At 42.3% G+C, this 17,832-nt stretch overlaps 1 protein-coding gene across 5 annotated transcripts in view; it reads left to right on the top strand.

Moving 5' to 3' along the window:
• LOC147632877 (uncharacterized) overlaps positions 1 to 7,936 on the top strand; it is a 127,320-nt gene extending 119,384 nt beyond the window's left edge. For 4 of the 5 annotated variants that reach the window (XM_086807784.1, XM_086807783.1, XM_086807785.1 and 1 more), the window contains 2 exons: positions 7,416 to 7,520; positions 7,605 to 7,935. In XM_086807784.1, the coding sequence (XP_086663910.1) occupies positions 7,416 to 7,520; positions 7,605 to 7,667 (168 nt within the window). In that variant the 3' untranslated portion in view covers positions 7,668 to 7,935. Of the gene's footprint in view, positions 1 to 7,415; positions 7,521 to 7,604 lie in introns of all 5 variants that reach the window. The other variant, XM_086807786.1, reaches the window with a different exon arrangement.
• Positions 7,937 to 17,832: the final 9,896 nt, after the last annotated feature.

The raw sequence follows: 17,832 nt of genomic DNA, 5'->3' as shown, positions 1-17,832 counted from the left end.
CTGTGTTTTGTTTTTCATCTAGACTACAAGTGGACGGGTGTTAGCTCTTACCGCACTCTGGTTTTCTATCAGAGGCCGGTTTCAAGGTTCCGTTGCCGGGACCAATCATCAACTTTCCGAAGGGGGTGAGCTCGTGGTTGTTTTGGAGAAAGCCATCGCTGAAAATTCAGCAATCATGTCTGATACAGAGGAAGAGTACTTCTATCAAGAAGAAGAAGAGCAAGAGACTTCTCCTGAAAGAGATGTATCTGAGGATATTTTTGCAGGAGAACATGCTGCAGATGTTGAGCCTTATGAGGATGTAACACAGCCAGAAGATGTGCATGGTAAAGAGGATGATGATGCTCGGTTCAAAGATCGCTTGGCTAGTGTTATGGATACTTTTATGCAGCTCACTCAGAGTGAGAGATTTGCTGAATTTATGAGATCTCGCATAGAGCCTCGCACAGAGCCCCAGAAAAAGAAGAAGAAGGTTCGTTCGAAGAATCTTTCTCAAGGTCATAGTGGTACCACTCCACAGGATCCATCTCCTGCCCAGTTTCCGAACATGCAGCATGCTTTTGGTGCTAACCCACAGAGTTCCTTCTATGGACAGCCACCTATTCCTCAGCAGAACATGCATCCAGGGTACTTTGGTGGTGGCTCGGTGTTTCAATCCATGACTGGGGGTTATCCTCAGGGAGGCATGGGTATGTATGGGCCTTTTGGAGCCAATTTTCAGCCTGGCATGCAAGGGAATATGTATGGTGGTATGCAGTCCGGTATGCAAGGAAATGTGTTTGGAGGCATGCAACCTAGGATGCAAGGCAATATGTTTGGTGGCATGCAGCCAGGTATGCATAGTGGAATGTATGGAAACATGGCTGGGATGTATGGTATGCCTGGTGTTGGAATGGGAAATGTTGACCCAATGATGGGTATGAATGTTGGGGGCAGCAATCTTACAAAACCACTTCCCTATGATAATCTAACGCCTATGGGAAAGGCGAAGGATTACAAGGAAGGGGGAGCTGCAGTGAAGTTTGACACTTTCAGTGGGGCCAAGGATAAATTGAAGGCACTTACCTTTTTACAGCAGTTTGATGCTGCTTTTTCTGGTGGGAATTACACAGAGTCCTCCAAGGTGAGGAAAGCTGCCACTTTTCTCAAGGGCAATGCTTTGCAGTGGTGGTCTACTCTTCTTTTGCAGGGCATAGCACCCACCACATGGGTTCAATTCAAACAGGTTTTCTCTTCCGTATGGCTCACATCTACATTTGAGGTGTATGTTATGACCGCATGGCACAAGCTAGATGCTTCAAAGTGTGATAGTTTGGAGGATTATAACAAGAAGTTTTGGGAAGCTCTACTCCCAGTGACTTCTTATCGTGCCGTGCCATTATCTGAGCAGGTTGAGAAGTATTGTTGTGGGCTGCCCAAGGAGGTACGAGATTACTGTATAAAGACAAGAGTAACGAACATGTCACAGATGATTGAAAATGCTATGACAGCTAATGCGTTACTCACAGGTGGTTCATCTGGGTTTAAGGGCAGTAAGAAATTGGGCAAGAAAGCTGAAAAATTTGGGCATGTTTCTCGTGATGCTAAAGGGTCTTCAGAGACAAAGTATAAGAAGTTGCCAATGCCCAAAAGGACTTCTGAGGAAAGACAGGCTTTGAGAGATGCTCAAAAGTGTTTTTACTGTACTGAAGAGGGGCATATGTCATTCAATTGTCCCAAAAGAACGTCCAAGAAGGACCCTGACAATAAAGGAGAGCCCAAGCCAAAGAAACAAAAGCCTTCTGCGGGCTTAGTTCCTGATCTTGTGGGGGAGTAGCTAAGTGGTGAAGCTACAGAGTTGTGCAGGGCATGGGGCAAAGTGAGAGATCAGAATGCTTTGATCTTCTTTGACACAGGTGCTAGAGCCAACTTCATTTCACCAGATTTGGCTGGCCGATTGGGGATTCGCGCAGAGGAGATGGGGCCGCTACATGAGGCTAATATGGCTTGTCCAGGGTATGCAGAACCCGTTACTCCTATCATTGGGAAGCTTCGGCTTCATTTGCAGGGTTATGTGGACAGCGAGTTCTTCATCATGCCTTTGGATGGCTGTGATGTTTTGTTGGGGATGCCATGGTGCCACAGGGTACATGCGGTGATACTTACAACAGGAAAATTACTCTGACTCATAGAGGGAAAGAGCATGTATTGGATGTAAAACTCAAAGGGGAATCTGTTCCTATTGTATCCGCTTCGGCGATTTCATCAGTAATGAAAAAGCATCTTTCCGCGTACTTGATTTATGTAAAGGATGCACAGGATGATGAGTCTAAGTCTAATTTGTCAATGTTAGATAAGGACAGGGCTGATTTCTTAAGTGAGTTTCAAGACTGTTTTTCCGAGTCATTGCCAGGAGAATTACCTCCTGAGAGGCCAGAAGATCATGCCATAGATCTGATTCCTGGTAGTACTCCACCGAATAGACCGCCGTATCGTGTTAGTGCAGCCCAACAGGAAGAGATTATGAGTCAGGTGCAGGAGCTATTGAATAAGGGGTTGATTCAGCCTAGCTCATCACCCTTTTGCTCACCTGTGCTCTTAGTGCAGAAGAAGGATGGTTCTTGGCGCATGTGTATAGATTACAGGGCGCTGAATAAGAATACCATCAAGAATCGATTCCCCATACCGAGGATCGATGACATCTTGGACCGCTTACAGGGCTCCACAGTTTTTAGTCGTATTGACTTGAAAAGCGGGTATCATCAGATACGCATTAGACCTGAGGATGTGCATAAGACAGCATTCCGAACCACATTTGGGTTGTATGAGTTCTTGGTTATGCCCTTTGGTTTGACAAATGCGCCTGCCACATTTAATAGAATGATGGACAGGATTTTCAGGCCTCATAGAGAGTTTGTGGGCACATTCTTTGATGATATGATTGTGCATTCCCAAACTGAGGAAGAGCATAGAAGGCATTTGGCCATTGTGTTTGCAGAACTCAGAAACCATAGATTGGTGGTTAATGGCAAGAAGAGTGAGTTTTTCTTGCAGGACATACATTTCTTGGGGCATATTGTGTCTGGTCATGGAGTCCGTATGGATCCAGCCAAGGTAGAAGCAATACTTAATTGGCCAGCTTTGAGGACCGTGCATGATGGACGCAGCTTTTTAGGATTGTGTTCCTATTACAGGCGTTACATACGGCACTTTGCTGAAATTGCTTCACCTCTTCATGCTTTGACGAAGAAAGCAACTCCGTTTAGATGGGCTGATCGGGAAATTACAGCATTCAAAAAGCTCAAAGAAAAGCTTACTTCGGACCCAGTATTGGTGTTACCGGACCTCCGAAAGGCTTTTGTTGTCCAGTGTGATGCATGTGGAAGTAGCATTGGTGCAGTTCTCATGCAAGAGGGACATGTGATAGCCTATGAGAGTAGAGTTTTGCAAGATGCTGAGAAGCATTTACAGGTGTATGAGAAAGAGATGTTGGCTGTAATTCACGCTCTTTCTACATGGAAACACTACTTGCTTGGGGCTGATTTCACTGTACAGACAGATCATCAGACCTTGCGTTACTTCCTCACGCAGACTAAGCTTTCAGAGAAGCATATGCGTTGGGCAAACTTTTTGTCAATGTTTCACTTCCAGATTGTGCATGTGGAAGGCAAAAAGAATGTAGTGGCAGATGCTTTGTCACGCAAGCCACAGGTCTCTGCAGTTTCACTTGCTTATCATCATGAGCTTGATGAAATGAAAGAGCAGTATGCCCATGATGAGGACTTTGAAAGGTTGTATGATCAGATGTCTGAGGGTCAGCGGCATGAGCATTACACTCTCAGAGATGGGTTTTTATTGATGCATGGCAGACTGTGTGTTACCAGGCCATTGCGACTCAAGGTTATGATTGAAAGTCATGCTCCACCGTATGCAGGTCATAGAGGTATTGACGCCACGGTCAAAGCAGTGGAGACTTTCTTTTATTGGCCAACCTTGCGAAGAGATGTTGATGCCTTTGTGAGGCAATGCATCGTATGTCAGAAGGTAAAGTTTGACCGTCAGAAGACACCAGGGTTATTACAGCCTTTACCTATTCCGGATAGACCTTGGGAGAGCATTGCCATGGATTTTGTATTTGATCTTCCACGGACACAAACGGGAAATGATGGCATCTAGACTATCATATGCAGGTTCAGTAAGCAGGCACATTTCATTCCCGTGCGGAAGACAATTAAAGTGGATCATATGGTGAAGTTGTTCATGGCGAACATCTTCAAGTATCATGGCTTGCCTACGTCTATCATTAGTGACCGTGATCCACGGATGACGAGTTTGTTTTGGAGAGGGTTGTTTGACAACATGGGTACAACTCTCAAGTTTTCATCGTCATTTCATCCACAGACAGATGGTCAGTCAGAAGAGGCTAACTCTACAGTGTTGGATCTTCTCAAGTGTTATGTGTCAGAGCACAAGCAACAATGGGAAAAGTATCTTCCTTTGGTGGAGTTTGCATATAACAACACTGTACATAGCTCGACAGGCAAGGCGCCTTTTGAGATTGTAGAAGGAGGGAAGAAGGTACCGCCCATTTTGCATACAAAGGATAAGATCTTTGAGGCTGATCAGTATGTGGAGAGCTTGGATGAAGCTTATCGGAGAGTTAAGTTGGCCCTCCAGAAAACTCAGCAGAAGCAAAAGAAAGCCGCAGACCGTCACAGACGTGATTTGCAGTTTGCATTGGGTGATTGGGTTCTTTTGCGTTTTGAAAAGGCTAGACTCAAGAAGATGAAGGGTAAAGAGCGCTTATTCCCTAAGTTGAGCATGCGATATTATGGGCCTTTTCAGGTTTTGGAAAAGATTGGTGAGGTAACCTATCGTTTGAAGTTACCAGATCACTGGAGGATTCACAATGCTTTTCACGTGAGTCTTCTTAGACCTTTCCGTGGGGATGTGCCTGAGGATGTATCAGATGAGGCTCAGCCGGAAGTTGAGGAACTTGATGAGGTTCTGATTCCAGAGCAGATACTGGCACATAAAGAAAGGAAGGTACGAGGTAAAGTTTCCCGTCGCTATCTTGTGAAGTTCAAGAACTATTCACCGATGGATGCGAAGTGGATGGAGGAAGGTGACTTAACAGATTCACCTCAGGTTTTGCAGCTTTATCTCGATGCCTTTGAGTTAGAGCCGACTCTTATTGTGGTTCATTCAGGTTCAGCAGAGCATGGGTCTGGAGCATTACCTGATGCTCAAGAGGGGGGTAGCACCTCCACTCCCTTGATACAGACAGGCTCAGATGACATCTAGAGGTTGCTTGGTGCAGATTTTATCTCATCCGAAGGTACTGAGGCTGACAGTACATCTGTTTATGGGACTTCTATGATATATGTGTACTAGTCACACGGAAATTTTTGTGGATATGTATGGTTCACAGTGGTATACAACTTGGACTATTACTATGCCATTGGTTTGCAGTGAATATTGATACATGTGTATGGCTCAGAGAGATTGGGACGCTGATCTTGCCATATTGTATATTTCACTTTGGATATTTTGATGCATCACCAGAATGCAATCGAGGACGCTTGCCATCTTTCAAGAGGGGGGTATGTCATGGCCCTGTGAAAATGGAGCAGGACAAGTGTGGGCATGGTGGTTGCAGGGTCAGAATATTTTATGATTCACATGGGGGGTGCCCGGACAGTGTTTAAAGATGTGTGGACAACCCTAGGTGTGAAGGGGGAACATTAAAACATTAACTTTTAATGTTTATTAAAGTTGCCCCTAGGCCTTAGTGGCCCTAGGGAACTTATTAAGTTGGGGCCCTAGGGATTAAATTGGGAAGGAGGTTTTCTCTCTCTTCTCTCTCTCTCTTCCCTTTTTGGGAATCGTGTAGTAAAAGGGGAGCTTTCCCTCATGCGCATGATGAACAAGCGTGGAAAAGCAAGGAGGAGGAGGCGACTGCTGTAGAACAGTTTTGGCTGCTGTTTTTCTGAGTGGAACCAGCCGTACAGCACTGTACGGCCAGGGCCAGACACTCTCTCTTTCTCTCTTTCTCTTCTGCTGCTGTCGGCGCACAGGACAGCTACTGGTTGGGCTGCGCAGAAGACCTGTGCAGGCTGCACAGTTTGTTTTTCAGCAAGTACACCTGGTACGGCTGCCGTACAGTGTACGGGCAGCAAGGTACAGAAGGTACAGTTGCTGCAGAAGTGTTTACAGGTGCTGGACAGACCTGTGCATGCTGATTCAGGCAGGTACAGAAGTGGACAGCAGGCTGTTTTTGCAAGTACAACGCCTGGCACGCATCCCGAGGCGGTACAATCAAGTACAGTGCTGATTTTCAGATCTGTACTTTACAAGGACAGCATAGGAGTGAGCATCAGGAGGAAGATACAGGCAAGTGCAAGCACACGTGTGAAGCAGGATTGTGGATTCAAGTGCCTGCAGGCACAGATTGGTGCTGTTGCTTCCTCCAGTGTTGTTTCACGAGCTGAACTTGGTAAGCCTTGACTCTGTTCATCTATCTCTCTTTCTATTGCTTGATGTCTGCTACAGGTATGTGTTATCTGGCTCCTTGTGAGAGGAGGAGTATGGCAGATTGACAAGAGATTAAGACAGGGATTGAACAGCATATGTATGTTGAGCTGAGAAGATGTATCATGCTTATGAGTTATGCCAGATGTATGCCCATGGCTGGCCTGCTTTGTGAACTTGGCTGATCAGAGGGAGGCACAGTGTGTTGCTTGAAGACACAGATCTGTGTGCATAGATCCTCTGTGCTGAGAAGGATTTGTGGGCAGTCAGATTGGACTACAGGTGTAAACTCTTGGCTGGTTTTTGTGTTGTACTCAGCCATACATATTATTTTAATGGAATAAAGAAATACCGCAAGGGGCGCCAAGCTTTGGGGCCAACAGGTGTCGTTGTGTATTCAGATTTGGGCACTCTAGCTCCAATCTGTGTTTTGTTTTTCATCTAGACTACAAGTGGACGGGTGTTAGCTCTTACCGCACTCTGGTTTTCTATCAGAGGCCGGTTTCAGCCAAACATGGGGGTTGTGTCACAAGTCTTGTCTGTCTGCAGAGGGCAATCGGGCCAGAAGTAGTGCAGGACTTTTCTGGATAAGGGTTTGGTTAATAATGGTACTGAGCAGATTCTCACACTATAATTAGGGTGCGATTTTTGTATGGCCGCTGAGAAACCTGCAGAATGAGTTAGTTGCTAAGGGGCCTGTCGTTTGAGGATATTGTTTTGAAGTTGGCATCAGGGTTTTGATGTAGGAGTCAGCAAGTTGGCCACATCAAACCATGTTCTTTACAGGTTACACGAGTTCTCTGACATTAGAGGAATGCTTTTTCTGCCTAAATGGCGTGTTGATTGTCTCAAAGTGGCTTATGACTTGTAGATATGAGATAAAGGTTGATGGCATGTACTGGCAGGATGAGGAACAAACACATATTGGAACAGTATGGGGAGCTAATTCTATACAGCAACAGGAGGCACGAGCAGCTGCCGTTATAGCCCTGCAGAATACAATGGAGCAGGTTTGTGGCTTTCCTGCTCATTTTGGTGTTGCATATCAGCTTATAGAGTCTGTCGCTAAGGTAGTGCTGTTGTTGGTGAGTCAGAAGAAACAATTGGAGGAAGCCATGCTTTGGGTTGACGTAATAAGTGCAACCATTGCATTGTGATTGAAATTAAGGATACTCAGCTATCATATAGCAGCTTTCTTCACCAGACTCGAGAACTGTGAGGGCATCATGATTGGCATCATGATTTTTTAATTCAGACAGCATTATATACCAGAGTTAAGGTCTTGTAGGGCACACCTTCCTATTATCGATAATTCACTTTTTGGGGTAACAACCTCCATCTCAAGGACGCGTGGACTTCAATTTGCGTCACTCACATGAATCAACTGCTTCCTTCTTCTTCTTCTTCTTTTTTTTTTTTGGGGGGGGGGGGGTGGGGAGGAGAAAGAAGCCATCATTGGCATTGATCAATGTATATGACAAAGTTTGGATTAAAAATTGCAAAACTTTCGGTACACTGAAAGTCAATGTGTAATTTTGAATTGAGAAATCTAAAAAATTAAAATGTACTTTGAAAATCAATCATGCCCATAATTTTGCATGGGCTGTGCATCAAAATCACACTACCCTTAAGAGCAATCCTAACCCCGAAACAATGATGTAAGAGGAAGGGGGGGAGGGCAGGAAGAGAAAGTGAGAAGAAAAAGGCAGCGAGAAGTTGAGGTACCAATAAAGGGCAGAAGGGACTATAGGGGCGGTGGGTAGAATGGTGATAGCAAGGCAGACACAAGGCGAGATGGACAAGGTGAGCAAGGGGAGAAGAGTTGGCGAGAGCAAGGAAAGGAGGGGCACATGTATTGGGGGGTCGGCGAGCATGTTCTAGTCTGTCCTTGCTTGGAGGACTCCATGGCAAAATCGCTCCGCGAAGCCTACCCTCAATTGCTTGTTCTAGGGTCATTCAATTAGCAAATCATTATTTTGAAGGAATAATGTGATGAATATGGTTCTGACACATCATCACTACTTTGAAAAAAACTATGCCAACTCAGGATTTAGAATATTAAAAATAAAAAAAACTAATAAAATTCTAGCACATCTGCAACAACTAGAATTTAAAAGCCATAGAATTTTGACACATCAGTTATCAGAATTTTAAAACATTTAAAGCATCTAGAGGAACCTCCCCAGGAAAAAAAAAAACATTAGCATTTTTTCACTTGAGAGACTAAACAAAAACAGAACGGTTAAAAATACGAAAATATTAGTCTCACCAAAAAACATTCGCTGCTTTCCCTAATTGAGTCGCCTCTTATTCCTCCCTTGGACGTAGAACAGGTACCTCGTTGGGAGACCTTTTTGGTTGGAAGGGGGCCCTGCGGGTTGCCCCGTCTCCTCCTTCCTGTGCTACTACGGTAGATGCCCATCGCATCATGCCTACTTCCTTGGATGGCTGTGTTGTTTTCCGCCTGACGTCGTGAGACGGGTTTCGAGGCAACGATTTTCACTTAGAATCTTCACTCGCATTCAGCTCCAAAGATAACTTCATAGCACCTTGTCGATCGTTCCAGCTTGACGATTAGAATTGCAGGCCTATTTGGACCCACCACACCAACCCATCCTTTTGGTCCTAGGACCTCGACTTAAGGGTAGCACGGCCTCACAGTCACGTTGGCATGGAATAAACGCCATTGGAAACCACACAATCCGATCCCATGGGGCAAAATTTTTCAAACCTTGAAAAAGAGGTATTTGTGCAACCCATTTTTTTATGTTCCACTGCATATGTAGAAGACGGCTTGGTCTCTAAATTCACATGAAAAGGCCAGCTATAAGGTCTTCAGATACACCGTCATTGCGGGACTCTAGCCCAATGGAGCGAGATGGAGCATATCTATAACCTCAAGCAAGAGGAGGGTAAAACAATGCACGGCTACATTGTTAGAACCATGTATATCCACATGAGACCAGTCCGTGGATGTCTTACCGCTCATTTATCGATTTATGTTCGGTCTTAAGAACAAGAGGCTTCATGACCATCTTTACAACTCTAGACACTATATCTTTGATGAGTGTTATTGTGGTAGAGTCCTAGTCAAGGACACCAGACTAATTGTCTATACCAACCGGCACATAATCCAATGCTTATTTATCAAAACCATTGACTGAGAGATATATGTTGGCCGCCACTAATGCCATTGTAATGAAGCAACAACTTAGGAACTTAGGATGCACTTGTACATGGACATGGTTCTAGGAACATGGACTTAAGACATCTCTATATATATGAAATTAGGGCACATGTGACCTTGAGATTATAAAAGGCACATAGCTTATGTACTTTGTACCTTTTGATACCTTTTGTTATTTTTTCATCTTTTGGTTCTTTGGATAATCTTGGAGCCTTTTTACATAGATTTAGGCTTATGGAAGGCTATTTCCATTCTCTTGGTGAGAGGCTAAATTATTTAGGTACTATGGATTTGTATCTAATTATCATCTTAATTACATGCAAGCTTTCATGTTGATCTCTCATATCTCATCTTCATGTCAATTAGTATCAGGGATTTCAGGATGCATATACACATGGGGAATGGGCGTAGACAGATGGAGCTTAGGGGTATTTACACATGTGGTGTTAGGGAAATTTGGGCCTTGGGACTATAAGAGACACCAGCCCTAAGACTATTGTACTTTATGATCTTTTTGATATCATTTGACATACTATATCTTGGACCTTTCTTCGAGCTTATGCTTCTAAGGTTGAGTCAGTCTTTCCATGTTTAGGTTACTACTTTCTTTGATGAGTGGATCCTTAGCTTTTATGAGAGTTGGTTCATGATCTCTCATGTGTGCATTATCGCATGGCTTTTCATGGATATGGCATAGATCCCTTCCCAAATCTCCACTTGGTTAGATTCCTTTATTGCATTGGTATCAAAGCTCTTGGATTTGATCTTAGTATTTTGACTAGAGAGTGATTAGAGTACTTAATCATTCTCGGATTAAGTTTTTTATATATAGATTTTGAATACTTATTTCTTTGAGTGTTCTTGATCTTTAATTAGACTTGATTAGGTTAATCATTCTTAGATTAAGATTTCTACAGATTTTGAGGAGTCATTTCATTAAGTGTTCTTGTTATTTGATCTTTGATTAGAGTTGATTAGGTTAATCATTCTTATATTAGGATTAAAAATAATATACAACAGTCAAATTTTTGAGTTTATGTTAATTTTTTTATTAACATTTGCTTAATAATCTTAATTAGAAAACCTTTATCTCAAGTATAGATTTACAACAGATTTTAGAACTCTAATCTGTCATAAAGAAATCATGGTGCAAGTGTGTATAGTTGACAAATTTTGGTGTAGTGTAAATCTTGAAGATATATATAGAAATGTTCAACTTGTGTCAAAATTCTTCAAGAAGTTACATGTTGTTTTAGTTTACAACAAGATTACTGTGCAGATGTGTTCAAACTTGATTCAACTGGTGTTTAAGTTGCAAACTTAAGCTAGAATTTCTTCTTACCCTATCTGTAAGGAATCCTTGGCTTGCTCAATTATAGCGATATTGACTTGAAGAATTGATAGACAGGAGGATAAACATACACTATCACATCCTGAATCGGGACCAAGACCATCAAAGAATAAGCAAAGGATGACAAACACAAAGGCTACTTAGGCTATGCCACAAGATACAACTCTTGGCAATCAAACTAGAGGATGTGCAAAGAGGATTTGATTTAGAGATCAGTCGATTTGAATCATAAGGGAGTTGAAGAAGTAACAATCTCATTTAACTGAGCAAAAGCTTCTACAGATGGAGGCTTAGTGCCCACATCTCTCTTTTGTGTTAAAGGCAACTTATCAAAAGCTTCTACAACAACAACAAATCCATATACAACACTTGGCTCTTGAGCAAGAACCTCTAATACATATATTTCAATATCATCAGCAAGCAAATAAACGATTTTCATAATAAGCATCTAAATGAGCAAACGTTGTTCTTGGAGGAGCAGGGTGGTGGTAAGAGCATCAACAAAGAAGCTTCATCGAAAGGAGTCACCATCGCTTGTCAGATTTGCACCATCATTGAGCTTAAGAGCTCTAGGCTATTGTTGGCCATAGCTTTTGCATAGTTGAGGTTGCCATAAAAGGCTATTGTTGGCCATAGATTTTGCATAGTTGAGGCCACTATAAAAAGGTAATGTTGTCATTGCCATGACTATGTTGCTTGGCTAAGTAGAGAAATGAAAAACAAAAGATGTTGAGTTTAAAGTAAAGGCTTCATCTTGTCTAAAGGTGTTCTAGAGGCCATTAATGCAAGAGATTGATAACCTAAGAAGTGAAGTTGGCTGCCTCCTTAGCCGGGTCATGGGTACAGGAAGCAAGCACAACACACAACGTAGATTGAAGAAGGTGGATGTGCCTATTGCTATTGTGCATGAGAATGCTGATCCTGTTGGGAAACCACAACAGCATGGAAGGTCTTATTGACTGGGAAGATTTTAAGGTCAGTGAAGAGTGTATTCTTAGGCTTTGGTGGCAAGTCATGCAAAAACATCTTGAAGAAAAGTTTGAAAGTAAGTTGGCTTGCATTGTTGCATTTTTGCACGTGATATATGGTGCTAAAGAAGCAACAAAGATCATCATTGTATCCACATACTACACACCATCATTGTCATTGACATCATTTTGAGACCTTTGAGATCATGGGAGACGTGCTCATGCTCTATGATCATGGCTACATGCTCGCTACATTGACTCGCCATTTTGTATCTTGGACCACATTTTGTTTGTCGAGTTCACACACACACATTTAGCACTTAGAGGCTTAGACCCTTCGATCCTCATTCGGCGATTTCATGCTATGACAAGGTGTCATGCTCATGCCATTGTTGGATGTTCGAGCTTGAGGGTTTGATACCTAGCCACTCGTGGCTTTGTTCGGTGAGGTGGAGATATGTTTAAGATGGCAAAAATGGTCTCCACACATGGTGACTTCATTGACTCATTGCTTGGATACCTCGACATAGATGTGGGTCAATATTATTCGCATGGGACGAGTATTCTTTTGGTGACATGTTCGAGTGTCCTACACTCTTGAGTCACCATGATTATGTTTCTGATGGTGTGGACTACATTGACATGGATATGGATGATGACGACAAATGGTATACCCATACGCATTATGATGTATTACACACACATATGATGCTATTGATGTATTACACACACATGCACATGATGATAGTGATATATATGCACATGATGACATGGACACATATGCACATGATGATGTATGTGAGCTAGATCATGTGGGTATGATCTTGAGGGAAGGGATGACATCGAGCATTATTACGAATGTGAGCTAGATCATGTGGGCATGATCTCGAGGGCAAGGATGACATCGAGCATTACAAGTTTTTTGCCCAGTCACTTAAGTCATTTCTTTTAATGAAGTGGATATACGTGCCACACACGGAGACTTCATCAACTCATTGCTTGGTTACCTCAACACAGATGGTTTGACATTGTTCGCATGGGATGAGTTTTATTATGGTGTCTTGTATGAGTGTCCTACACTCTTGAGTCGCCATGATTATGTTTCTGATGCGATATAGATTATATAGACATGGATCTAGATGATATTCAGATGATGTATTGTATTGTATACTTATACACATTATGATGTATGATACACACACATATGTTGATATTGATGCATCACACACGTGCACATGACGATAATGATGCATATGCACATGATGACATCGATACATATGCACATAATGATGATGTATGTGATAGTGGTTTGTGAGCTAGATCATGTGCGCATGATCTTGAGGGCAAGGTTGACATTGAACATTACGAGTGTTGATACACCTAGGCATACCTACCTTCTTGGGGATCACAGGTATGCATTTAATGATCATGTGGACCAGCATTCGATTAGTGACGCATTTATTACATCCATTAGTACTCACACAAGGTTAGTAATACTTTGTATGTGAAGTCACGGGATACCTATGAGCATAGGCTTGAGTTTCTTGTGTTAGATGTGTTTGGCTATTATTAGGACTTTCACATGTGAAGACATTCATGATATCACTACTACTAGCTCTCATAGCTTAACTAGTAGGATTTGTGTGGGTATAGTGCATATATTTAAGTAGTCAGGCATTGAGCATGAGGGTAGTGATGACTTTACTGTGTTGAGACCTCGTAGGGGAGGCATGATTTTACAAATGGATCTAGAGAGTTTTTCATTTGGCATAGACATTTTCTTATGAGGATGTGAACTTGGGAATTCCTCTACTTATCTCGTATGTGTGGATACATTGTCAGTCTTCAGTGATGATGACACTTTTATAGTGATCTTGTTGATCATATTTTTACTTTGGAGGATCACAAACACATAGAGGGATTTGTACATGAGGATTTGGTGCATTGTTTGGATCGTGCCCATACACACATTGATATAGTGGTGGATGACAGTATTGGTTCACATTTGTTCTTGCACAAGGTCGACCATGAGATATGTTCCTTTGGCTTGCATGATTGTCGACATGATCCTAATTTTTTTGTGGCCGCGAGACATTTATTTTTGGGTGCATCATATGCCATTTAAGTGTATGATAGATGACTATGTGGCATGCCATTCAGATACACTTGTGATACATCCTAGTCTTGGCTTACACAGTGATTCTTTTGAGTCTGGATCTGTCAGTATTCTGATCACGGGTTTTGAGCTATCTTGGTGGGTACTTTGGGATATGGATTTTCACTATGATAAAAAGGTTGGGCTAGTGAGATTTTCCTTAGATTCAAGCATTCATTTCGACCTGAGAACTACCATTACATCAACTTTGAGAGTCTGTTGATGTGTACCATGCCTATCCATTTGATCTTGGAGGATACACGACTATCTTCGTCACAATCAACGGTAGTTCCTTATCTTTCCCATGTGATTCAGATCATCACACAACCATTGTATTGGAGTTCGCATGCCTCGGATTTATTTTTGATCTAGGCGGGAGCAGTTAGCCTCATCATCGATATTGGTTCTCCACACTTTCCATTTGACCCACGTAGTTAGAGAGCCATTACCTTGGATTTTTCTTGGCTTGGGTTTTCGTTTGATTCGGGCGGTTATATCCTTAGCCTCATTTTTGACGGCAGCTCATTTTTCTTTCCATTTGATTTCGAGGGTCATGCGACTTTGACATGACTCATGTTTCGTAAAGCATTGATCTGCCCTCGTTGCTTCGATACCTAGTTATGGGTGTTTTTGGCTTTTGTATATAGCCTTTTATATGCGTCTATTTTGTGCACAATGACCCTTCGATTTTGAGGAGGAAATCATTGTAGGAGGGGATGGTTTGTTAGAAGGGGGATTTTAGGACTAACCCTAGGACTATTGTACTTTATGACCTTTTTGATATCACTTGACACATTATACATTGGACCTTTCTTGGAGCTTATGCTTCCATGGTGGTTGAATTATGGTAGTCTTTTCATATTTAGGTTACAGCTCTCCATGATGTGGACCCTTGGCTTTCATGGGAGTTGACTCATGATCCCTCATGTGTGGATTATCATTTGGCCTTTCATGGATATGCCTTAGATCCATTCCCAAATCTCAGCTTGGTTAGATGCCTTCATTACAACCGTACCCACCTTTGATATTGGTTCCTCTTGAAATCGCACTGATTCAACCATACTCAGTGACTTTGTGAGTGGATCCGAGTGTCCAGACAGGAGGGCTACAAGTCATATGAGCAATTTGATTCATATGGATATCCAAACTAATCCCCATTCATTGACTATGGTTCCTTGTTCGAAGCTATGATGCAACAAAGAGAGTGAGAGACTTTCAATAGCATGTTACATAGGCCACCTCTTTAATGTTCTCATTGTAAGGGTGTGTATCATATTGCTGAATGTCCTCATAGAGCCATCGTACCAAATAACCTAACTCTATTCTTGAATCTAGGTCAAATCCCATTGTCATTTAATCTAGAGGCACATATTACAAGTGCGGATTCAAAACATGCTTTTAACGATTGTCCCAATGGATTGATAATTCATTAGGAATTTTTTCTACCCAAAGAGGGCCTCTTGGATTAACTTTTGATTAGGAATGGACCAATAGGAAGAGGGTTGGGTGCACATTTTTGACTTCTTTGACCCTAGGGGGCCTAGGCTTTGGTTTGCTAATGGGGCCTAATTATTACTCTTGTCCCCCTACCTCTTGGGCCCAAACTTAGAGGTCCCCCCACCTAGAATCGCGCAGATGAAAAACCCTTAAAATTGAAAATTTTCAAATTTTTTCCAAAAGTGTGTTTTCCCTCTCAAACTTCCCCCCAATATACTCTAGGTTTGGAAAGCTTATTTTGAACCTCTTTCTTTCTCTTCTAAGCTCTCCATTGCTGCAGAAACTCCATACCTCTCAAGCTCTCCCTCCTTGTGAAGCTCCTTCTCCCTCTTTCTTTCTTTTCTAAGCTCTTCATTGCTGTAGAAACTCCATCCCCTCAAGCACTCCCTCCTTCTCTCAAGCTCCCTCCCTCTCAATCTCCCTCTCTCTCTCTCTCAAGCTCCCTCCCTCTCCATTGTTGCAAAAACTCTATCTCCCTTTAGTCTACCCTAAATTCAAGAAGCTTATTCTCAAACTCTAACCCTCTTTTAAGCTTTCCATTGCTGCACTGAAAACCCTGAACTTTCTCTCCTCTCCACTCTTCTGTTGTAAAACAAGCTTTTCTTTTCCCTTCTTCTCTTTTTTTATCACCATGGCCTCTTCTAGTAATGTGAGAAGACCTAGGGAGAAGGTGGAAGAGCTTGTGCTGCATAACACAAGAGATGAGAATGGAGTTTGGGCTCCAACAAGATTCAGGGTTGGGGCTTGGGTCTACATGTAGCCAAGCTCTAAGGGACCACATCGAGTGAGTCAATTGGGGAATATGCTACATCATTGGAAGGGGCGGCTACAAGGCTTCAAGCATACTAAGAAGGAAGGACTGGTTGCCATAGTGTAACATGTATATACCCTTGGAGACCTGTACATTCACTTCAAATTGTCAGTGTAACATAAACACAGTTTTAACAACATGCTAATATTGATTTTTTGTTTCAAATTTTCTTATGATTCTCCATTTTCTTATGTCTCTCTGCAGATATTTTTTCCTCTAATTATGTTGAGGATTAACCACTACAAAGCCTTACTGGAGTTTTCTATGCTATGCATGCATCCATTGGAGAGGCAATGTTTGTATCTCAAAGCCCAAGTGATCTTGTATAGAACAAAATCTTTATCTTTTCTCACTCATATTTTGTAGATAAAAAACCAGGTTTATTTGGCAAGCTAGAAGAGATCCCCAACTCCCCTCTTAACAATCCCGAATGGCCCAAACCGGATGCTTGGACCATCTTATGCTTAAAGTTTAAGATAGTAAGTGATATCAAGACATCACTCAAGTTTTCAAAGGCATGTAAGTCAGTAGGGCTAAATTGGTTTTGTCCTTTACATGTTTTTATGCACATGTTCAATTCCATGTCAATGCACCAAACAAAAATACTGTATATTTGTAAGGAGGTACGGTCTGACCTCATTCAAGGATTACTAGGAGAGGGTTGGGAGGTTAATGAGGGGTCACATCAAGGTGATGTGTACGAGTGCAAAGTAGTAGATTCTATAGTGTCTTTCAGGTTCTTGAAGGCACGCTCTATTTTATACATGCGTCTGCACTACCAAAGATGGACGCAAAAGCATGGGACATGGATCCCACTTCAAGCCTCAGAAGAAGAAATTATGCCTATTGAGGTAGCTGTGATGATGCAAAATGGATGGATTGAGCGAGTGGCAGGCAAGCAAAAGCATTAGAGCCTAGCAGACCTGCGTCAACACTTTAGCATCATGGGCTTTGACAATGTGGAAGAGTCAAGTTTCAAGTTGATGAGAAGAAAGGTATATCTGATTCCACTACATGTCTAGAGTTAACCCTTACACTTTCTGGTTATTGTGCCACTCTATATTTTTACAGATTGGGAAGCGTAAGGAGGAGACAACTTTGGTCTTAGAATCGTGGCAAATGGGGGACCTTGAATTTTCAGCAGCAAGGTGCATAGCCCTACCAACACATATAAGGCATGTGGAAGAGCTTGAAGATGAACTGAGTATATGGAAAAATAGCCTCTGTTTTGATGCACGTGAGGGGCAAGAGTTTCAGGATCGAGGTGAAGGCAATGACAAGCTTTCAAGTCAACAAGGAGATGGAGATCAACATGAAGAGAATGTCACAAGAGGGACAAAAAATGAAGACATT

The sequence above is a fragment of the Cibotium barometz genome, chromosome 13 (assembly GCF_041138505.1).
Source record: "Cibotium barometz isolate CiBa-2024 chromosome 13, ASM4113850v1, whole genome shotgun sequence".
Classification (NCBI taxonomy): Eukaryota; Viridiplantae; Streptophyta; class Polypodiopsida; order Cyatheales; family Cibotiaceae; genus Cibotium; species Cibotium barometz.
The sequence above is the reverse complement of the archived record's forward strand: the minus strand, read 5'-3'. Positions and strand labels throughout refer to the sequence as shown.